This window comes from Mastigoproctus giganteus, chromosome 14 (assembly GCF_048544385.1).
Source record: "Mastigoproctus giganteus isolate SK-2022 chromosome 14, ASM4854438v1, whole genome shotgun sequence".
Taxonomy (NCBI): Eukaryota; Metazoa; Arthropoda; class Arachnida; order Uropygi; family Thelyphonidae; genus Mastigoproctus; species Mastigoproctus giganteus.
Window position 1 is genome coordinate 17,849,818 of NC_143588.1, and position 24,972 is coordinate 17,874,789.

The following is a 24,972-nucleotide window of genomic DNA, read 5'->3' on the forward strand; positions in this document are numbered from 1 at the left end:
ATTGTTTCCTTGATCTGAGTCATGACCGTGGTTTTTAATTTTGCATTCTGCAGCTCATGGTTGGAGCACAGAGTCAGCAGCCAGTATTAATGCAAGCAAGCCTGGCACAACAATTGCAAGTTTGCAAGGTATGTATACTTGCTTGCTGTCTTTTACTATATTACATCATCAGAGCCATACCATATCACACCAGATCTTGGAATAGGTGTTTATTCCCCCATGTCAAATTCACAAATTTGACACGGGGGACAAAGTAGTCATATTTTTTATATAAAGAATTCTGAACTCAGCATGTTAAATATAACAGTCTGTATTTTAATTTGTGATGCAATAAAATATTAGAAATCAGTGAAAAAAAAAAAAGTATTTCTGTTTAAAATTGCACATATTTACAACCCTGAGTGCCAAGCAATATTAATGACCACAGCATCTTTTCATTATGATTATCTAGTTGGCTTAACTGTAAATGTTTCTGAGTTTCACAAGTCCTTTAATTCTTGGGTATTTGAATTAAATGAAGGGGATTAAAAGAAAGTTGTCTTTCTTTAAGCGTTCTGTTTTTCTTGATTAAGCGGTACTAGATGGTACTGCTCTTGCCTCCACATTGTAAGGTTGGTAACCTGGAACAAAAAAAAAAAACAAAAAAATCTCCCAGTGCCAAAAAGAGCATAACATGAATAATCCAGGAACTAGTTTCTGTGGGCTGCCAGATGCACCTATATACATCTAGGAAAAAGATATCACCTCAAGAAAGGCCAAACACCAGAAAACTAACTCAGAAATGTATCCACTCCTAGAGTTCAAAAGGAATTGGAAAGCAGAGCTGGATCTCCCAAGCCTGTAAAAAGACTTGGGTCAGTAGATGCCCTCGCTGAGACTTTGAGTGCAAAATATTCAGAGTGGCTGTAGAATATTAGCAAAGGCACATAATTCAAGAAAGCAAGCTTTATATAGCATCAGCCAAAAAAAAAAAAAAAAAAAAAAAAAAAACCCTTATTTCACCCATCCACTTGCTCCAAATGTTTGTCAAGTTCTGCCTTGAAGCTATTTAAGCTTTCAGCTTCTACAATGACAGATGAAAGGTTGTTCCAGCAATCAACCACCCGCTGGCTAAAGGCAAACTTCTGCACATCTATCCTACAACCGTCTTTCCTCAATTTGAATTTATGCCCTCAATCAGATCACCTCGCAGGTGCCTAGTCTCCAGACACTATAATTTGCAAAATTTAAGCTTTTCTTTGTAAGGCAACCCTTTGTTCCATTCACTATCTTGTTGCCCTTCTCTGTACTCATTCCAACAGCTCTACATCCTTCTTAAAATGAGGCCTCCAGACATGTATTCAAGGTGTGGTCTAACCATTGCCTTATACAGGGCTTTCCAATAGTAACGCTCGATTTTTGTAACGCAATAAAACAAATTGTGAGAGTGATAGTGATCTATTTTTATTTTTATTATGAAGTATATGTGTTAACATTATGTTTTAAAAATTATATCAGATAAATGTCCGCCGCGGCTTTGTCTGGTTTGGTTAATCCTGGATACCCAATTGGTGATGACGTTATCGCATAAAAGTGGCTCAATTTCAGCAATAACGTGCCTAATGTTGGCCTTTAAGGCGGCAACCGTCCGTGGTTTGTTAGCATAGACTTTGGATTTTAGAAAAAAATCCAGTGGCGTTAGGTCGCAGGATCTGGGCGGCCAATTAACGTCACCATTTCGCTATATAACGGAACCTTCAAATTTCTCATGCAATAGTGTTACTGTATCACGTGCCGTATGGCACATAGCACCGTCTTGCTGAAACCAAATGTTTGTTAGATCGATTCCATCCACTGCAGGCCAAAAAAAATCTCTTATCATAGCTCTGTATCGCTCACCATTGACCGTAAGTGCCACTTCTTCTTCGTTTTCGAAAAAATACGGACCGATTATTCCGCCGGACCAAAGTGTACACCATACCGTAACTTTTTCGGAATGTAGTGGGACCTCATGAATCTCCTGTGGGTTTTCGTCGCTCCAAATTCGGCAATTTTGCTTGTTAACAAAGCCACTTAACCAGAAATGAGCCTCGTCACTAAACATTATTTTTCGCCCAAAATCAGGATCGACTTCCAACTGCTCTAGCACCCAATCAGCGAATGCATGCCGCTGCGCATGATCGTTGGGCTTTAGTTGTTGGGTTAATTGCACTTTATAAGGGTAAAGCCCTAAGTCCTTATGCAGGATTCGCCAAGTTGTCGTCGAAGACAGGCCAAGTTCTTGAGCCCGACGCGGAATGGACTGTTGCGGATTCTCACGCACACTTTCCCGGACTGCAGCAATATTTTCAACGGATCTTGCGTTTCGCTGACGTACAGGCACTTTCAGATTTGCCACAGACCCAGTTGCTTCGAATTTGTTTATTAAACGGCGAATTGTGGATTCTGAAGGACGTTCGTCGACACCATAAACTGCACGGAGTGCACGAAACGTTTGACGAATAGAACATTGGTTTTGATAATAATTTTTTACAATTTCAACTCGTTGCTCAGTCGTGTAAATCTCCATAATAAAATGCAGAGACTAACTGAATACGGCTACCAAAGATACCACCTGTGTGACTGTCGACTTCGTCATGCGCTGTTGCCAAACATCGAGCGTTACTATTGGAAAACCCTTTACAAGGGGATAATCACCTCCTTATCCCTGCTAGAAAACTTCATGTATATCATTGACAAGACACCATGAGCTACTCTTGCAGACTGTCTGCACTGCTCAGAAAACTTCATATCTGCCTGAACAATTACACCAAGGTCCTTTTCATTCTCTACCACTCTAGCACGTATCAACTCTGTACCACAGAGTTGATACGTTACTCTGGGATTATTGCTTCCCATATGTAGTACTTTACATTTGTCAATGTTAAATTCACTTGCCACCTTTCAGCCCATCTGCTCAACTTTTCTAGATCCTGTTGCAGCAGTGTACTGACATTAGTGTTATTAACAACTCTGCGAACCTTTGTATCATCTGCAAACTTGGACATTAAGCCTGATATACCATCATCAATATCGTTTATAAATACAGAAAACAACAATGGACCCAACACTGAACCCTGAGGGACTCCACTAATAACATTAGTCCCCGATGAGCAGTGTCCATTGATTACCTCTCTGTCTTCTCCCACTCAACCATCCCTTTATCCATAGCAGCAATTTTCCCCTGAGTCCAGGGAAGCTCTCATAATTATGGCTAAAGGTTTGCATTAGCATTAGCATTAGCATTAGTAGAGGCCTTTGATGCAAGAAAGCAAGCTTATGCAGCATCAGCCAAAAAAAAAAAAAAAAAAAAAAAAGTAACATAAATAAATAAAAAGAACCACTTCCACTTCACCCCTCTGTTCGTTCGAAATACCTGTCCAGCTGAGCCTTAAACTTATTTAGGCTATCAACTTCCACGACAAGGGATGGAAGTCTGTTCCACCCACCAACCACCCGCTGGCTAAAGGTAAATTTCCGCACATCTATCCTACATCTGTCTTTCCTCAATTTGAATTTATGCCCTCTCAGGTGATTTTTCTGAGCTAGAGGAAGAATCCCATCAGCATTGAGCATGCTCAAACCATTCAAGGCTTTGTACACCTCTATCAGATCACCCCGCTGGTGCCTAGTTTCCAGACACTGTAATTTGCAAAACTTAAGCCTTTCTTCGTAAGAGAACCCCTTTGTCCCATTCACCAATCTAGTTGCCCTTCTCTGTACTCGTTCCAGCAGCTCTACATCCTTCCTGAAATGAGGCCTCCAGGCCTGTATACAGTACTCTAGAGGTGTGGCCTGACCATTGCCTTATACAAGGGAATAATCACCTCCTTATCCCTGCTAGAAAAATTCCTATATATCATTGACAATACACCATGAGCTACTCTTGCAGCTCGTCTGCACTGCTCAGAGAACTTCATATCTGCCTGCACCACCACCCCCAGGTCCCTTTCATTCTCTACCACTGTCAGTGTAGTACCACAGAGTTGATACGTTGCTCTGGGGTTGCTGTTTCCCATATGTAGTACTTTACATTTGTCAATGTTAAACTTCATTTGCCACCTCGAAGCCCATCTGCTCAACCTTTCCAAATCCTGTTGCAGCAGCATAGTGTCAGTAGTGTCCTTGACAACCCTGCCAACCTTCGTATCGTCTGCAAACTTGGACATTAAGCCTGATATACCATCATCAATATCATTTATAAATACAGAAAACAATAAAGGCCCCAATACTGAACCCTGAGGGACTCCACTAATAACATTAGTCCACGATGAGCAGTGTCCATTGATTACCACTCTCTGTCTTCTCCCCCTCAACCACCCCTTTATCCATAGCAGCAACTTGCCTCCAATGCCACACTGCTCCAATTTGTGCAGCAGTCTTCCATGTGCAACAGTATCAAAAGCCTTTCTAAGATCCAAGTATATAATATCAAAGTTATTCCCTGCATCCAGTTCTTTTGTGACTGCATCATAGTATCCAATCAAATTGGTCAGGCAAGACTTCCCCTTAACAAAACCATGCTGTGTCCTAGCTATAACTGAAGTCTTGTCTAGATGATCCTGCAGTGCTTCTTTCACCAGTGCCTCCATTAATTTTCCGGGAACAGAAGTTAAACTCACAGGTCTATAATTACTTGTGTCAGCCTTTGATCCCCCTTTGTGAATTGGGGTCACATTTGCACATCTCCAGTCAATGGGTACCTCCCCTGAGTCCAAGGAAGCTCTCATAATTATGGCTAAGGGTTTGCTTACCTCCTTTGCTGCCTCCTTTAATATAACTGGATAGATCCCATCCACCCCAGGTGCCTTTCTTGTGTTTATCTTCAACAATTTCTCCTCCACTTTGCTCTCAGTTATTACAAGATTCTCTAGCTTACTGCTAGAGTTGAATACACCTCTGGCATTCCCCTCGCTGAATAACTCCTCATGTGTGAATGTCGATGCAAAATATTCATTTAGTTTGTTAGCTACCCGAGCAGGGTCATCAACAGTTGACCCATCGATCTCAAGTGGACCAATCTGATTCATCCCCTTCCTTCTAGAGTTTACATAAGTAAAGAACTCTTTGCTGTTTTTCTTCGCATCCCTACTTCCTTTGCTTACTTCCTTTGCCGCCTCCTTTAATATAACTGGATAGATTCCATCCATCCCAGGTGCCTTTCTTATGTTTATCTTCAATAATTTCTCCTCCACTTTACTCTCAGTTATTACAAGATTATCTAGCTTACTGCCAGAGTTGAATACACCTCTGGCATTCCGTTCCTGAATAATTCCTCACGTGTGAATGTCCAATCAAAATAGTCATTTCGTTTGTTAGCTACATGAGCAGGATCATCAACAGTTGAACCATCGATATCAAGTTGTTAACAGGAGAGACTGCTTCTACAGGGATTGGATAAACTTAAATAGAAAGGGTGCAAGAATATTTGCTGATGCTATCGAGGCAGTGTTAGGTGGGTCGGAAAACTGCTAGCTTGGGAGGATACAAGGACTAATAGATTAACAGTAGCCACTGGCAGAGGTGAAAGTGCTTCTTGCACTGCTTCTATTGGAATGAGCAGAAGCATGGAAAACAAGATGCAGGATATTTCAGAGACTGCTGGGAGTCATTGTGGTACAAGTAAACACATGGGTTCCCATGTGTTTACTTAATCTGCAAATAAAAGAACCACTAGGTGGAAGTGATCAATGTGCTGAAGTGGGATTTACTCAAAGAGGTAACTACCATCAGGGGTAAAGGGAAGGGTTTTTGCTTTTGTAAAGGCGACTATGATGGTCTGAGACGGTATTTAAATTCTACACAGTGGGACCAAATGATGTTACCAACAGCAAATTCAAAATGGGAAGCATTCAAAGAACTTATCTTGGAAGCTACTAGGCTTTAAATACCAACTAAGAAATATTGTTCAAGGTTTAGGCCTAAATGGATGTCAGATGAACTAATGAGACATATCGCAGAGAAGAAAAATGCACAGGATACATATAAATTAACATGTGACACAGAAAACTATGATAGATATAAGTTGATCTGTAACCAAGTTACAAAGGAAGTTAGCCAGGCAAGGGCAGACTACGAGAAATCTTTGGCAAAGGATGCAAAGAAAAACAGCAAATAGTTCTTTACTTATGCAAACTCTAGAAGGAAGGGGGTGGATCCGATTGGTCCACTTGATATCGATGGTTCAACTGTTGATGATCCTGCTCAGGTAGCTAAAAACTAAATGAATATTTTGCATCGACATTCACACATCAGGAGTTATTCAGCGAGGGGAATGCCAGAGGTGTATTCAACTCTGGCAGTGAGCTAGATAATCTTGTAATAATGAGAATAAAGTGGAGGAGAAATTGTTGAAGATAAACACAAGAAAGGCACCTGGGGTGGATGGGATCTATCCAGTTATATTAAAGGAGGCAGCAAAGGAAATATAAGCAAACCCTTAGCCATAATTATGAGAGTTTCCTTGGACTCAGGGGAGGTACCCATAGACTGTAGATGTGCAAATGTGACCCCAATTCACAAAGGAGGATCAAAGGCTGACACAAGTAATTATAGGCCTGTGAATTTAACTTCAGTTCAAGGAAAATTAATAGAAGCACTGCAGGATCATCTAGACAAGAATTTGGTTATAGCTCAGACACAGCATGGTTTTGTTAAGGGAAAGTCTTGCCTGACCAATTTGATTGGATACTATGTTGCAATCACAAAAGAACTGGATGCAGGGAATAACTTTTATATTATATACTTGGATCTTAGAAAGGCTTTTGATACTGTTGCACATGGAAGACTGCTGCACAAATTGGAGCAGTGTGGCAGTGGAGGCAAATCGCTGCTATAGATAAAGGGGTGGTTGAGGGGATGAAGACAGAGTGGTAATCAATGGACAATGCTCATCGTGGACTAATGTTATTAGTGGAGTCCCTCAGGGTTCAGTGTTGGGTCCATTATTGTTTTCTGAAATTATAAATAATATTGATGATGGTATATCAAGCTTAATGTCCAAGTTTGCAGATGATACAAAGGTTCGCAGGGTTGTTAAAGACACTACTGACACTATGCTGCTGCAACAGGATCTGGAAAGGTTGAGCAGATGGGCTGAGAGGTGGCAAATGAAGTTTAACATTGCCAAATGTAAAGTACTACATATGGGAAACAGCAACGTATCAACTCTGTGGTACTACACTGACAGTGGTAGAGAATGATAAGGACCTGGGTGTAATTGTGCAGGCAGATGTGAAGTTCTCTGAACAGTGCAGACGGGCTGCTAGAGTAACTCATGGTGTCTTTTCTAGCAGGGATAAGGAGGTGATTATTCCCTTGTATAAGGCAATGGTCAGGCCACACCTTGAGTACTGTATACAGATCTGTAGGCCACATTTCAAGAAGGATGTAGAGCTGCTGGAAAGAGTACAGAGAAGGGCAACAAGATTAATGAATGGAACAAAGGGTTGCTCTTACGAAGAAAGGCTTAAATTTTGCAAATTACAGTGTCTGGAGACTAGGCACCGGCGAGGTGATCTGATAGAGGTGTATAAAGCCTTGAATGGTTTGAGCATGCCCAATGCTGATGGGGTTCTTTCTCTTGCTCAGAATAATCACCTGAGAGGGCTTAAATTCAAATTGAGGAAAGACAGATATAGGATAGATATGTGGAAATTAGCCTTTAGCCAGCGGGTAGTTGGTTGGTGGAACAGACTTCCATCCCTTGTTGCGGAAGTTGATAGCCAAAATAAATTTAAGGCTTATCTGGACAGGTATTTCGAACAAACAGAGGGGTGAAGTGGAAGTGTGTTTTTTTGTTTTTTTTTTTTTTGGCTGATGCTGCATAAGCTTGCTTTCTTGCATCATATGCCTCTGCTAATGCTAAAGTGGACCAATCTGATTCATCCCCTTCCTTCCTTCTAGAGTTTACGTAAGTAAAGAACTCTTTGCTGTTTTTCTTTGCATCCTTTGCCAAAGATTTCTCGTAATCTGCCTTCGCCTGCCTAATCTCCTTTGTATCTTGGTTACAGACCAGCTTATATCTATCATAGGCTTCCATGTCACCCATTAATTTATATGTATCCCATGCATTTTTCTTCTCTGTTATGTCTCATTAGTTCATCTGACATCCATTTAGGCCTAAACCTTGAACAATATTTCTTAGTTGGTATGTAAAACCTAGTAGCTTCCAAGATAAATTCTTTGAATGCTTCCCATTTTGAATTTGCTGTTGGTAACATCATCAGTTGGTCCCACCGTATAGAATTAAAATACTGTCTCAGACCACCGTAGTCGCCTTTATGAAACAAAAACCCTTCTCTTCACCCCTGATGGTAGTTACCTCTTTGAGAGTAAATCCCACTTCAGCACACTGTGATCCCTGCCAACTCCTGGTTCCTTTATCTACAGATTCTTGATGCATGAAGAATCATTACTGATAATCAGATCAAGGGTATTACTCCCTCTAGTTGCCTGCTGAACATTCTGCTGTAGAAAACAATCATCCAATCAATTCACAAAAGCCTTGCTAGTGTTTGAGTGAACAACCGACAAATTACATTCAATATCTGGCAAATTTAATCTCCTATTATAAGACACTCTAATTTACTGCCTCACTCTATTTCTCTGTACAATTGCTCATTATACTCACCAGGCCTATAATACACACGTACTCTCATTTTTCCAGCAGTGCGTAGCACATGCTTCTTGATTAGACCGTGGTTCGAGCCCATCACCACCAAATGCGGAGGACGCGGAAAGGTCAGGAAATGACCACCGCATATTCCCGTAGCAATATGACCTTAGTTGCTAATGCTCCTAAAAAACCAAATAACAACAACAACAACTCTCATTTTTCCTTTCCCAGTGCTTATGTCACACCAAACAGACTCAACATTGCATTGTCCACCAATATCAATTGGATGCAGTTCCTTAGATTTTATGTTGTTTTTTAACTAACAGCATAACCCCTCCTCTCTTTCTGTCCTGTCCATCCTTTCTGTACACATTGTAATCCCCAAAATCCAGTTCTGCACTGCTTATGTCTGTGGACACCATGGCTCTGATATCCCAACAAAATCTGCCTTTCATGCCTTGACTAGCACTTCAAGCTCGTCGAATTTATTAACTATACTCCTAGCGTTGGTGTACATCCAAGTATACATGCACCTGTTTCTACTCTTAGTTACCCTAACACAGCCCATGCATTTACTTGTTTCACTATGACTCCCAGCAGTACTGGAAATTCCCGTTGCCTTGCTTTCCAGGCTGCTGCTCAATTGCATTTCAATAGAAGTAATGCAAGAATCACTTTTACCTCTTCCAGTGGCTACTGTTAATCTATTAGTCTGTGTATCCCCCCCCAAGCTAACAGTTTTCCGATTCCCCTAACTCTACCTCGATAGCATCAGCAAATATTCTTGCACCCTTTCTATTTAAGTGTATCGAATCTCTGTAGAAGCAGTCTCTCCTGTTAACAAGCACAGACCAGGCTGAGAAAAATTTTACCCCATGGGCCTTGCACAATCTCTCCAGGGCCAAATTGATCGACAAGGCTCTCATCACATACTCCCTCCTATCGTGTCTGGGCAGAATTGCAGACACTTTCAAATTCAACCCTAACTCATGGCTTTTTTTCAGCATTGTCTTCTACTTGTTAAGTAATTCTGCTGGTCTCCTACTCTTAATATCATTAGTGCCAACGTGTACAAATATATCACCCTTTGTGCCCTTAAAGGATGATATCTGCCCTACAACGTCATCAACCTTTGCTGCTGGCAGACATACCCTGGTCCTGTTCCATCTATCCTTTTTGCACAATATGTTCCCCATTTCCCTGAATAGAGTCACCTACAACAACTAGTTCCTTTGGGACCAACGCATTCTGCCTTGTGGGTTTCCTCTGTGTTGCCTCTGTTTTGACACCCCACAGATCATTGAACATCTCTAAAGAAGTGAACTCAGACTGGAATTTGTTTAGTGGTGTTTGAAGAGTGTTAAAAGAATTTAAAGAAAAGGAGTAATTAAAGTTAAGAGAATCTCCATCAGAAAAGTATGACATTCTCATCCCTACACAAATTCTTATCTTGACCTTCAATACAATGCTGTTGTTGTTGTTGTTTGGTTTTTAGGAGCATTAGCAACTAAGGCCATATTGCTCCGGGAATATGCGGTGGTCATTCCCTGACCTTTCCGCATCCTCCGTATTTGGTGGTGACGGGCTCGAACCCCGGTCTAATCAAGAAGCGTGTGCTGCGCACTGCTGCTCATTCCCACCTGGCTACGGTTATGTTATTTTGTTGTTATTTTGGTTTTTAGGAGCATTAGCAACTAAGGCCATATTGCTCCAGGATATGCGGTGGTCATTCCCTGACCTTTCCGCATCCTCCGTATTTGGTGGTGACGGGCTCGAACCCCGGTCTAATCAAGAAGTGTGTGCTACGCACTGCTGCTCCTTCCCACCTGGCTACGGAGGTGCCTACTCAATACAATGCAGTGCCTGACATCCATTAAAGCTGGATATCTGATATGCAACATCAGACTGTATATTCCAAAATCACTATGATGTTTCTGATGTCAGAAATACAGACATTCCCAGACTGCTTGTCATGGAGTCCATATATGGGCTAAGTGCAGCTCAGTAAAAAAAAGACCCCCCATGCTCTTGCTAGAACATATGACCATTGGAAAGTGAGAAACTTATCTAGAAGTATAAAACAAATCATGTTTCCTGCCTGGAAATAAAAAAGAAATATCTTTTCACCAGCTCATGTGAATAGACTTACATATGTCCAAAACACAAAGAGATACCAATCATCTGTAACACACAAACTGAACTAATAGTCTCCCAAAAGAGTATATTCTTGAATTATGTAAAAAAAACTCCGTTGATTGCAACACAAATTCTTCAAGCACTCAGTAACTCTAGTTTCTATACCACTTGAAAACCTTTACTCCCCTAGCCAACGATACAAGGAAATGAAAACCAAAATTTCCAATTGCCAAAAAAACATAATTATTCGTCTGTGCAGTTTTCTATCAATACTGGTGGAAAACTGCAGGTTATCCTGTCCTACAAATTTTTGTTGAGGAAAGCCATTTTTTCCAAAAAAAAAAAAAAACAGACTGAAACAAGAATGAAAGTACAAAACCTCAAATGCCTGAAAATTTAAGAAGAAATAATGAACGCACACTGTTTCGTTGGAATTGCTGTAAATTCTGAGCCAATATTTGATGAACCTGTGACCTTGATGCTACATTTAAATACACCAATATATCTCTGCCTCAAGAGATTGATATGAAATGTATTTGAAAAAACTGAGGTATTGAAGCCATCCTATGTATAAGCTGCTGAAGGAGGTGTAACAGTGTAGGTCATGTTTCATGGCAATCCCCTGATCACACTGGAAGGTGCCAAAAACTTCAGAGCATATCTGGACATTGTTGTGGATCAGTTACACTCAGCGATTTTCTATGTTTAATCCCATGGATGGGGTACTTTCAAGGTGGCAGTAAAACTATCTGCTGTATCAAATGTACTCTTGACTCTCTGATCACACTAGAAAGCACCATGAATTTTAGAGCATATCTGAACATTGTGGATTAGGTACACCCAGCAATTTCTGTGTTTAACCCCATGGATGGGGTATTTTCAAGATGGCAGTAAAACTATGCACTGTACCAAATGTGAGTAAGTGGTTGGAGGAACATAAGAAGGATTCAAGCATTTGCCCTAGCCAGCCCAATCCCTTGATCCCAAATTCCACTGGTCACCTGCAGGATGAACCATAAAGGAATGTTTGTCATAGTCAGTGTTCATCTTTTTATGTTGGACCAATCTGAAGAATAACCAATAATCATAGCCCTCCACCACCTGTCCTGTAGCCATCCTGCAAGCCCTGTGATTCCAACTTGTTCCAGCGTACAGAGTACCTTCTTGTGCTCAAAAAGCAAAATGCTTTGCTGAAATCCAAATAAACAAATAATCAAATTATTTCCTGCATTCAGCTCATGAGTGACAAAATAGGTCATCATATTGGCTAAACATGATTTTTGCATTTACAAAACCATGTTGTATTTCCTTCAAATTTCCATTTCTATTTAAATGATCCTATACTATATTCTTGATCATTGATTCCATTATTTTCTGTACCAGTGAAGTTACACTGACCATTTATAGTTATTAGTTACCACACTTCACTCTTAAAACTACCTTTATATTATTGGTGATACACTGGCATTTCTCCAATCCAAGGAAATGTCTAAGTCTAGAGATAATTAACCTTAGTAGTTCAGTGCATTCAGTTGCCACCTCCCTCCAGGAGATTTATTCACCTTTAGGCTCAAGATTTTATAGTAAATAATCTTCTGAAATTTAAATTTTGCTAATTTCATATTCCCAGCTTTGGTTATATTGTACATCTCACTATGAGGAGCATTTCTTATGTAAATATTGATGCTAAAGGATCTGTTCAATTCATCAGCAATACCAGCTTTGTTAGCTAAGACTTACCACAGCCATCACACAAAAATCCAATCTGATTCACTCTTCCCTTCTTGGTATTTAAATACATGAAAAACTCCTTGTCCCCATAAGAAATTTTCAAAAGGTAAGTTTTCAAAGCCTATCAATTTTTTTTTTTTTTTTTTTTAATCAATAATAAGGTTAGTTGTTTCTGTATAAGAGCTTTAAAAGGTTTTATCATCTGCTATAGGTTGTATTCATATTTCAGCTCCACATCTTTTACTAGTATTCTCTCTTGGTCTTATTCTCTTCAATTCATTGCCAGATTGCTTTTGCAAGCAATTTAAAATTAAAGTTCTATAGGTTGATTGCCAACAGTAGAGAAGTGGTAGAATTCTCTTAGCCATTTCTTATTTCTGTTTAGATTCTCAGATATATTGCTTGTGCTCTAAGGATTGTTTATGGGAACTGATGAATTATGGGACAACTTACATTCACAGAATTATTTGTCCATAATTACAAAGATTACAAAGAAAAATTCAATCTTTGTAATGACTGGAGTTCAATTTCTCCTCCACTTTACTCTCAGTTATTACAAGATTCTCTAGCATACTGCCAGAGTTGAATACACCTCTGGCATTCCCCTCGCTGAATAACTCCTCATATGTGAATGTCGATGCAAAATATTCATTTAGTTTGTTAGCTACCTGAGCAGGATCATCAACACTTGATCCATCAATATAAAGTGGACCAATCTGATTCATCCCTTTCCTTCTAGAGTTTACATAAGTAAAGAACTCTTTGCTGTTTTTCTTTGCATCCCTTGCCAAAGATTTCTGGTAATCTGCCTTCGCCTGTCTAACCTCCTTTGCAACTTGGTTACAGATCAACTTGTATCTATCATAGGCTTCTGTGTCACGGGTTAATTTGTATGTATCCCATGCATTTTTCTTCAATGCCATATGTCTCATTAGTTCATCTGACATCCATTTAGGCCTAAACCTTGAACAATATTTCTTAGTTGGTATGTAAAACCTTAGTAGCTTCCAAGATAAGTTCTTTGAATGCTTCCCATTTTGAATATGCTGAATTATGTACAGTGGGACCATCATCAATTGGTCCCACTGTATATAATTTAAATACTGTCTCAGTCCATCGTAGTCGCCTTTACGAAAGCAATAACCCTTCCCTTTACCCCTAGTGGTAGTTACCTCTTTGAGTAAATCCCACTTCAGCACACTGTGATCACTTCCACCTAGTGGTTCATTTATCTGCAGATTCTTAATGCATGAAGAATCACTACTGATAATCAAATCAAGAGTATTGCTCCCTCTAGTTGCCTCCTGAACATGCTGATGTAGAAAACAATCATCCAATAAATCCACAAAAGCCTTGCTAGTGTGTGAGTGACCAGCCCCCAAATTCCAGTCAATATCTAAGAAATTAAAATTCTCCATTATAAGACTCTCTGATTTACTGGCCCACTCTATTTCCCTGTACAGTTTCTTATTATACTCATCAGTCATTAGGCCTATAGCACACTCCTACTCTCAATTTTGATCTCCCAATGCTTATGTCACGGTGCCTCCGTAGCCAGGTGGGAAGGAGCAGCAGTGCGTAGCACACGCTTCTTGATTAGACCGGGGTTCGAGCCCGTCACCACCAAATACGGAGGGTGCGGAAAGGTTAAGGAATGACCACCGCATATCCCGGAGCAATATGGCCTTAGTTGCTAATGCTCCTAAAAAAAAAAAACCAACCAAACCGAATTGCTTATGTCACACGAAACTGACTCGACACTGCACTGTCCAGCGATGTCGACTGGCTTCACTTCCTTGGATTTTATGTGTTTCTTAACTAATAGCATAACCCCTCCTCCCTTTCTATCCTGTCTATCCTTTCTGTAGACGTTGTACTCCCCAAATTCCAGTTCTGCATTCCTTATACCTGTGTGACACCACGTCTCTGATATCCCAACAATATCTGCCTTTGATGTTTTGAGCAATACTTCAAATTCATCAAATTTATTTACTAAACTCCTAGCATTGGTGTACATGCAAGTATACATGCACCTGTTTCTATTCTTAGCTACCCTAACAAAACCCATGTGTTTACTTGTACTGCAATGACACCCAGCAGTCTCTGAAATATCTTGCATCTTGTTTTTCAGGCTTCTGTTCATTCCAATAGAAGCAGTGCAAGAATCTCTTTCATCTCTGCCAGTGCATACTGTTAATCTATTAGTATTTGTCTCCCCCCCAAGCTAGCAGTTTTCCAACCCACCTAACACTGTCTCGATAGCATCAGCAAACATTCTTGCACCCTTTCTATTTAAGTGTATCCCATCCCTGTAGAAGCAGTCTCTCCTGTTAACAAGTACAGTCCAGGCTGAAAAAAATTCTACCCCTTGAGCCTTGCACAATCTTTCCAGGGCCGAATTGATCGACAAGGCTCTCATCATATACTCTCTCCTATCATGTCTGGGCAGAATTGCCCAGACATGATAGGAGAGAGTATATGATGAGATCCTCAACTCTTAATTCACGGCTTTTTTTCAACAGTGACCTGTACTTGTTAAGTAATTCTGCCGGTCTCCTACTCTTGATATCATTAGTGCCAACGTGTACAACTACAGTATATCACCTTTTGTGCTCTTAAAAGTTGATATCTGTTTTACAACGTCATCAACCTTTGCCCCTGGCAGACATACCCTGGTCCTGTTCCACCTATCCTTTTTACAAAGCATGTTCCCCGTTTCCCTGACAATAGAGTCACCAACAACTACTAGTTCCTCTGGGACCAGCGCATTCTGCCTTGGGGGTTGCCGCTGTGTTGCGTGATGACCAAGTGCAATGGACTTCTCTGTAAAGGGCAATTAAGTGTGAAAGGTGAATGAAGATGATGACTGTTGAGAGAATCAAGCATCATGCAGTCATTGAGTACCTACTAAAGGGAATGTTGCCAAAAGAATTTCATGAAGACTATAGCAAATTTTAGGGTAATCTTGTCATTCATAAACCGCAGTCAAAAATTGGGTTGCAGAATTTAAGTGTGGACAAGACAATGTTGAAGATGCACTCTGCAGTGGGAGGCCTATTACCATGATGACACCTGCAAATATGGATGCAATATGTGACCTGATCATGCAAGACTGCAGAATATGTGTGCCAACCCTATACTCAGGGTCCTGAGCTGGATATCATCATTCTTCTCTTTCTTGGTTTGGTGATTCCCTTCTACTTTTCTCTCTCTCTCAGGGTAACTAGGGAATTTTTTTTTTTTTTTTTGCCTGTTGCAGCATAAGCCTCAGGCTTCCTTGCACCATATAGCTAATAATATTATCATGACCTCACTCACAGGAGAAGTTGAATGTGCTTCAGTGTTATTCTGCAGTCTTGCATGATCATGTCACATATGGCATCCATATTTGCAGGTGTCAATATGGTAACAGGCTTCCCACTGCAGAGTGCATCTTCAACATTGTTTGTGGTGAATGTTTTAGGAATGAAGAATGTTTCTTTGAGGCAAGTCCTAAAGCACTGAATACAGATCAGAAGCAGGAAAGAGCGAGGCGTCATAAGATTGTGCAGCATTTTGAAGATAATGAAGCTCAATTTTGGGAGTGGTATGTCGCTGTTGACAAAAAATGGGTGAACTAATTGGACCCTGAAACAAAATAATAATTGAAACAGTGGAAGTGTCCCTCTTCTCCACCTCCTAAAAAGTTTCCAGGGCAGAGTTGGCTGGGAAAGACGTGGCATCAGTCTTCTTGGATGCAGAGGAAGTGGCCATGTTTAATTTTCTGGAACAAGGTGCCACTATCAATACCGAGTATTGTTCTAGCCTACTGAAACATTTTCATGAGGAATTGAAGCTCAAGAGGCATGGGATTTTGGCCCAAGGAGTCATCTTGCATCAAGAGAATGCACCAGCATGCATGGCATTTGTCACTCAGACAACACTGCATGACTGGGTTCAAGCTATTACAGCATCCACCCTACTCACTGGATTTGGCTCCATCCAACTATTTTCTATTTCCAAATCTTAAAAAGGACTTAAAAGGACAGTAACAATGCTGTTGATAGATTGAATCAAAATGAACTGGTTTGAGTCAAAATCTTCTTTATTTTATTTGAGTAGTTACAAAAGATAGTGGATCATACCAGAAAGTCTGACTTAAGGGGGACAAAATACTAAAGGGGGAAAATATTCAGAATATGCAGCAGCTTTTATTTCTGCAGCCAGATCAGCTTCCACCAAGGGACTATGAGAAGCTAGAAACGTTTCACCCTCCCACTCCTACTTTTCCATTCATTATAACTATTTAGCTAAATGGCATGCAGTTGATGTTACAAGATACAAACACAGTGAACTAAATTTAAAGTGCAGATATAATTTTTAAACATTAGGGTTCTAATAAATTTTCACAAATTATAGTTTACTTTTACATTTAAGAGTTTGGAATATATATTACAAAAAGTAATATTTGTATATAATCACTTTTTTTTTAAACAAACAAACGTTTCTCTGCAGATTCCAGTAATCAGCAATTTGCCTGGTTTTCAGTTAAGCAATCAGGAACTACAACAGCTTCAGCAGCAGCTACAACAGCATCAACAAAATATTCAGAATATGCAGCAGCTTTTATTTCTTCAGCCAGGTCAGCTTCCACCAAATGTACAGGCTCAGTTATTTCTTCAGAATCCGGTACAGTTATTACATTCAATTTAACTTCAGAAAAATATATATATATTCTAGTGATTACCTGTTACCTAAAATTACTTATATTAGTTAAAATGGTAATAGAAAATTTTGAAAACTTCAATATTCTGAACTCTAGCAGAATACTGGATACTCTATCAAATATAAAAAAATCTATCAATGTTAAGAAAATAAAATACTTATAGAAAAATAGGTTTTTATAATCTGAGTTTTATATGATGACGACCTGAGAAATTTAATTGTTTTATGTTAAAATTTTTTACATTCCTTCTTTTCTCTTGTACACTGTCTCTCAGTAGGTATTTACATACTGGGAAACAGTGTGTGAGACATTTCTCAGTGTCCTAAATAGGATGCTAAGAATTCCTATCTTTAAACAAGATAGGAATATTGATTTATTAGCCAATCAAGGGATACCAGTTCTTGTTAGAAACAATATTCCATCTAAACATACTTCTCTTCAGACTTTTTAGAGGTAGCAGCTGTGTGCATTGTAATTGGTATTACTCTTAAAATAGCCTCTGTATATATCCTAATTTCTCATTCTCTTCAGATGATCTAGAAAATCTAATAAATTAGCTGCCATCTCCATTCCACTTACTCAGAGACTTCACTGCTCATCAGCCACTCTGGGAATCTCCAACAATCAACAAGAGATAGTAAACTAATAGAATCCCTGCACGATGCCCATCAACTTAGCCTATTGAACACTGGTGAGCCTACCTGTATCCATTTTTTTAACAGCATCCATGACTGCCATAGATCTTTTGATCTGTTTTCCTACCATATATACTTATACAGAGTGGTTAGTTCTTGATAGCCACACTAAATAGTGATCATTTAAAGATTCTCTGCAAGTTCCAATCACGGGTAAACTTGCTCCACTGTGTTGCACCACTTTGAAATTTTGTAAGTCACACCCTTGTGTTCAGTTCGATGATGATGATGATATAGTCCAGTCCAACCCAGCTCATAGATAATGTCACTGAACATGTAACTAAACAGATTTTACAAGCTGCTACCTGTATGGTAAAATTTATACTATATATATTGTATTAATATATAATAAAAAAATAACACTATTATACCACATTAAAATTCTTAGCAAATAGGTTTTATTAAACTCGTATATAACACAAACTCAATGCTACACTAATTTATTAGCAGGTGATGTTTTAGGATTCTTTCCTAACCCCATCTTGACCACAAATGCTATGGGAGAGATATAAGAACATTTTCACAACATGAAAACTAGATGAAATCAATTAAGAAAGTATAACTAACATTAAGTTAAGGAATGCATTAATAATAAAAAAAATAGATGCACAAGGCATAATATACTATGAACTTGAAATTTACTAAAGAACTATCAGTGTAAATATACAATACTTCTTTAATAATAGTAAACTACAGTAGTGTGAACGGCATTGATTAAACTGTATCTCATATTGCGACTACCTTCAGAACGAGTTACCACGTATTGCGTTACCTCAAATAAATAATGCTTCGCCAATGTAGAAGACTATTGTTATTTATTCTTGATGGATAACACCACCCAGACAGCACCATTTCAAGGTTTGTTGGCCAATCATCAGTGTATCTCATATTGTGTAGTTATACTTCATAACTGGGTTGGCAAGATTGCAACACCAGGGTACCTACCCACCCACCATTGATTGGCCAACAAGCCTTGAAACAGTGCCATCTAGGTGATGGTATCCACTGGGAATAAGTAACAATAGTCTACTCGATTGGTGAAGCATTACTTATTGAAGGTAGTTCAATACATGGTAACTCATTATGAAGGTAATCACAATATGGATATGGAATATAATTAAATCAATGCCATTCACACTACTACTGTAGTTTACTCTTACAAATGTGTATTTACACTAATAGTTCTTTAGTAAATTTCAAGTTTGTAGTATATTATGCCGTGTGCATTTATTTTTTATTAGTAATATTACTATGTACTCCTTTTGGCATATCTCATATTGTGGAGTTATACTTTATAACTGGGTTGGCATGATTGCAACACCAGGGTACCTACCCGCCCACTGATGATAGGCCAACAAGCCTTGAAACGGTGCCGTCTGGGTGGTGGTATCCACTGAGAATAAGTAACAGTAGTCTTCTCTATTGGTGAAGTGTTACTTATTTGAGGTAGTGCAAAATATGGTAACTCGTTGTTGAAGGTAGTCATAATATGTAATACAATTAAATCAGTGCTGTTCGCACTACCACTGTAGTTTACTGTTACGAACGAAGTATTGTGTATTTACACCAATAGTTCTTTAGGAATTAATTAATATAATGTTAAGATTACAGAAGAATTAGAACTTTATAGTCAAGTTAAATATTAAAGCCAACCATGCTTTCCAATGTGGCAATATCTGGGAATTTATATGTACATATACATACTCACCACAGATCAAAACTACAAAAAGATCCTCAAGGAAGCTTCTTTTTTTTTTTTTTTTTTCTATTAAGCTCTTCAGTGACATTTCCATTAACAGAAAACAGGGCACAACATTTTCAAAAGAACAATAGAAAAGGAAATGAAGAATAAACGGTTACGTTCCATACCCCCCCCCCTCCTCCCCATAACACACAATATTATGTGGTGAACAGCATCAGGCCCTTTTGAGATGGTATGCCAACCAGATATCCCTAACTCCAACAGAATACTGGGCTCAACGTGCTTCTCGGAAACTAAAAACTTTCCAAATAGTAATTAGTACAGGTTTTGAAAGAATCAGTCCACATTAGTAAGTAGTGTAAATGATGAAAGAAATCAGGCTTATAAAGCATCATCATGATCAAAGCAGAAGCAAATATCCACAATGCTTTCATAAGGAGGAAACACCCAGTCATGGTTAACCTCAGTATTGAGAAAACTTTGATATCATCTGGTGATATGATGTTCTTGAACATCTTGAGTCTTTTGGTTTAGGAGGCCAGTTACCCCAATTTAATCAAAACTTCATACACTGTAGAATGTTTGAGGTTAGTTATCTGAACAATTTATACAAATAATTTGACCAAGAGGAGGCTGTACTGCAGGAATCCATCCTCAGTGCAATGTTATTTACAATGAGATTGCCTCTAATTGATTGGAGTAAATGGGAAGGAAACTCGACATGGGGAACAAAATTTTTAAATCAACTAGATGACTGTTATTTGTATCAACATGTCAGGGAAAGTACTAGAGAAAAGAATATCCTAGACCTCATCATCACATATGAATCAGATGACATAACAGGGCTGACAGTAGAGGAACCAGTAGCAGGAAGTGATCACGGAGTTCTACAGTGGATGATGACGAGAGAGGTAGCAGAAGTAAAAGGCAAAGGAATGGGTTTTAATTTCAGAAAAGGAAATTACGATGCCTTAAGGTACTACATGGCCTCTATTAACTGGGTAGATATCGCGCAGAGAATGAATACAATTGAACTGTGGTACGCTTTTAAAACATTAATCACAGATGCCTTGAATGCGTATATACCATTAAAAAAATTCTCCACGAGAAGGGTTCCAAGTTGGATGAATAGTGAAGTTGCCGCATTACTTGAGCAGAAAAAGGTGGCATGGAAAGGTTACAGAGCAGTAAAAAGTACTGAAGCCTATAACAGCTACAAGGTGATGTGTAATAGAGCCACAGAAAAGGTTCGACAGGCAAAGGCAGTTTATGAGAAATCACTAGCAAACAGAGCAAAGAGGGGGGATAAAGAATTCTTCACATATATAAATGCCAAGAAGAGCAGGACAAACCAGATCGGACCTTTATGTAAGGGAAAGGGGATAGTAATAAATACACCAGCTGCCATTGCAGATGAACTCAACAGTTATTTTGCATCGATATTTACAAATGAAAAGCCTTTTGTGGCAATGGAAAATTGTAGGAGTGAAGTTAAAAAATATGTAATTAAGGATATTGAAATTTCGCAAGATTATTTAATGAAAAAACTTTCGAGCCTACAGACCAGTAAGGCTCCTGGAGTTGATGGAATATACCCTATAATCTTAAGAGAGGCGGCAAGCGAGTGCATTGAACCATTGAGGCTAATTATGCGAGCATCACTAGACTCTGGGGAGATTCCCTTGGATTGGAAAAGTGCAAATGTATCTCCCATACATAAGGGTGGCTCTAAAAGTGAAGTTGGAAATTATCGACCTGTCAGTCTGACTTCAGTAGTAGGGAAAATCATGGAGGCAATGATCAAGGGTGGAATTCAGGATCATTTGGATTGAATTGAAATTCTCAAGGATACTCAGCATGGTTTTGTAAAGGGAAAATCATGTTTAACAAATCTGGTTCGCTATTTCGAAAGTGTCACTCACGAGCTGGAGTTAGGGAATAATTTCAACATTGTTTATTTAGATTTCAGCAAAGCTTTTGACTCAGTCCCACATGAGCGGTTGCTTTATAAGCTGGAACAGGTTGGAATCACTGGGAAAATCCTTAGATGGATAGAAGGATGGCTTCAGGGCAGGAGGCAGAGGGTTGTGATAAATGGCTATTCCTCAGATTGGGTTGATGTAAGAAGTGGGGTTCCCCAAGGATCAGTATTAGGACCACTGTTGTTTTTAATTTTCATAAATGACATTGATGAAGGGATAGAGGGTGTGATGTCTAAATTTGCAGATGATGTTAAAATTGGTAGAGTAGTTAATGATCACTGTCAAGCTGAGCTTCTTCAGAGAGACCTAGATAGACTTCAGGAATGGTCAGAAAAATGGCAGCTGTGCTTTAATCCAACAAAGTGTAAGGTATTACACCTGGGAAACAGTAATCCCAAAAAAACTTATTCACTTGGTGGAGTTCAACTAAACCCAGTACTGGAGGAAAGGGACTTGGGTGTTACGATACGGTCAGACATGAAATTCTCTGAGCATTGTAAACAGGTTGCAAGGAAGGCCCATGGTGTCCTATCGATGATCTATCGAACTTTTGCAAGTAGAGATAGGGACGTGATAATCCCATTATATAAGGCTTATGTTAGACCACACTTGGAATACTGTGTTCAAGTATGGAGACGCACCTAAAGAAAGACATCGAGCTTCTTTAGCATTAGCATTAGTAGAGGCATTTGATGCAAGAAAGCAAGCTTATGCAGCATCAGCCAAAAAAAAAAAAAAAAAAAAAAACCCACTTCCACTTCACCCCTCTGTTCGTTCAAAATACCTGTCCAGCTGAGCCTTAAACTTATTTAGGCTATCAACCTCCGCCACAAGGGATGGAAGTCTGTTCTACCAACCAACCACCTGCTGGCTAAAGGCAAATTTCCGCACGTCTATCCTACATCTGTCTTTCCTCAATTTGAATTTATGCCCTCTCAGGTGATTTTTCTGAGCTAGAGGAAGAATCCCATCAGCATTGAGCATGCTTAAACCATTCAAGGCTTTATACACCTCTATCAGATCACCTCGCTGGTGCCTAGTCTCCAGACACTGTAATTTGCAAAACTTAAGCCTTTCTTCGTAAGAGCACCCCTTTGTTCCATTCACTAATCTTGTTGCCCTTCTCTGTACTCGTTCCAGCAGCTCTACATCCTTCTTGAAATGAGGTCTCCAGACCTGTATACAGTACTCTAGGTGTGGCCTGACCATCGCCTTATACAATGGAATAATCACCTCCTTATCCCTGCTGGAAAAATTCCTGTATATCATTGACAATACTCCATGAGCTACTCTTGCAGCCCGTCTGCACTGCTCAGAGAACTTCATATCTGCCTGCACAACCACCCCCAAGTCCCTTTCATTCTCTACCACTGTCAGTGTAGTACCACAGAGTTGATACATTGCTCTGGGGTTGCTGTTTCCCCATGTGTAGTACTTTACATTTATCAATGTTAAACTTCATTTGCCACCTCTCAGCCCATCTGCTCAACCTTTCCAGATCCTGTTGCAGCAGCATAGTGTCAGTAGTGTCCTTGACAACCCTGCCAACCTTTGTATCGTCTGCAAACTTGGACATTAAGCCCGATATACCATCATCAATATCATTTATAAATACAGAAAACAATAATGGACCCAACACTGAGCCCTGAGGGACTCCACTAATAACATCAGTCCACGATGAGCAGTGTCCATTGAAAGGGTGCAAAGAAGGGTAACTCACCTGTTGAGATCGGCAACAGGGCATCCTTATGAAGAAAGACTTCGAATATGTGGGTTGCAGAGTTTGGAAACTAGACACCTTAGAGGAGATTTGGTTGAGGTGTTTAAGGCTCTGAGAGGCATCAGTAAAATGAATGAGGACAAAATTTTCAAGATTATAAATGATGCTAGAACTAGGGTTGTTGTTGTTGTTTGGTTTTTAGGAGCATTAGCAACTAAGGCCATATTGCTCCAGTATATGCGGTGGTCATTCCTTAACCTTTCTGCATCCTCCGTATTTGGTGGTGATGGGCTCGAACCCCGGTCTAATCAAGAAGCGTGTGCTACGCACTGCTGCTCCTTCCCACCTGGCTACGGAGGCGCCTGCTAGAACTAGGGGACATAAATTCAAGTTACGGGGGGAAATGTTTAGATTGGACTGCAGGAAGTTTTATTTTAGCCAGCGAGTTATAAATTACTGGAATAAGTTGCCTTCATGGGTGGTAGAGGCCGACAGTTTGGGGAAATTCAAAGGTCATCTGGATAGTACTTTCGGGTAAGGGAAGCGCATAGGATGATAGGTTTAATTTCCTTTTTATTTTTTTTTATTATTTTTTTTATTTATTAATTATTATTATTTAGTTATTTATTTTATTTATTTTTTGTTTTTATCATTGTTTTGTTCAGATTTTTTTTTTTTTTTTTTTTCTGGCTGGTGCAGCATAAGCCATAGGCTTTCTTGCACCATGCGGCCATTACTAATACTAATACTAAATACTAATTACAAACATCACAGGGGACATGCCAGATACAGTTGAGTCATATATGTTTGCTGACAATGACATTATCTCTTGTCATCTTAAACTGTGAATACCATTGGTAACTTCAACTTTCCATAACCAAATTAGAATCATGGGCACTATGGAATGGCTATTCCAGAAATCCACTGTAGTTTATTTCTGTAAAAAACACAAACTACATCCAGATCCAGAAATATATTTAAAAACAATTTGATTCCCATTTACCAACAACTTTTATTTAGGACTTATATTTGGACAATAAACCTAATTTTGCTACTCATATTGGACAGCATGTGTAAAAAAACAATTATCATCTTACGAGCTATCTCTTCTAGGTCCTGGAGTACTGACAGAAGCTCCCTCTTGCATCTCTATAGAATCTGAATTGATCTCACGTAGATTACACCACTCTGCATGGTTTTTGATGTTTGTAAACTAATAGCCTGTTTTTAACTCAACTTTTTTATCACTGATTTCAGAAATGTTATTCATTTTTTAATATCACACACCATTTTTTCACACACCATTCATGATATCACTCAAGTTGATATCATGAATTGTATTATTGAATGTATTAAGTTAGGACTAAACTCCTTTACATGTTGGCAATACTGCCTTCAGTCGTTTGTTTCTTGACCTTGAGAGCACCATGCAGCAGTGTTTATCAGTGTGAGTTCCAATTTATTTTTGAGGTTATGTCAGACTTGTGCTGAAAAGGTGAGTAAAGGTCTTCATGTAAGTGTTTGAACATGAACTTATTTTGTTATATTTGTGGAAGTTATGTAGTCCTCAAGCAAAGACAAGATTTTACAGAATTTGTAAAAAATGTGTATTGTGTTTATTTTGAAGTGAAACTCTGTGACAAGATAAACAATGGGCTCCAGATAA

At 39.2% G+C, this 24,972-nt stretch overlaps 1 protein-coding gene across 4 annotated transcripts in view; it reads left to right on the forward strand.

Annotated features, from left to right (window-relative positions):
• LOC150074998 (uncharacterized) overlaps positions 1-24,972 on the forward strand; it is a 381,296-nt gene that overhangs the window by 274,809 nt on the left and 81,515 nt on the right. For 2 of the 4 annotated variants that reach the window (XM_090388218.1, XM_090388220.1), the window contains 2 exons: positions 54-128; positions 16,997-17,170. In XM_090388218.1, coding sequence (XP_090244344.1) covers positions 54-128; positions 16,997-17,170 — 249 coding nt within the window. The remainder of the gene's footprint in view (positions 1-53; positions 129-16,996; positions 17,171-24,972) is intronic. The other 2 variants (XM_090388219.1, XM_090388221.1) reach the window with 2 other exon arrangements.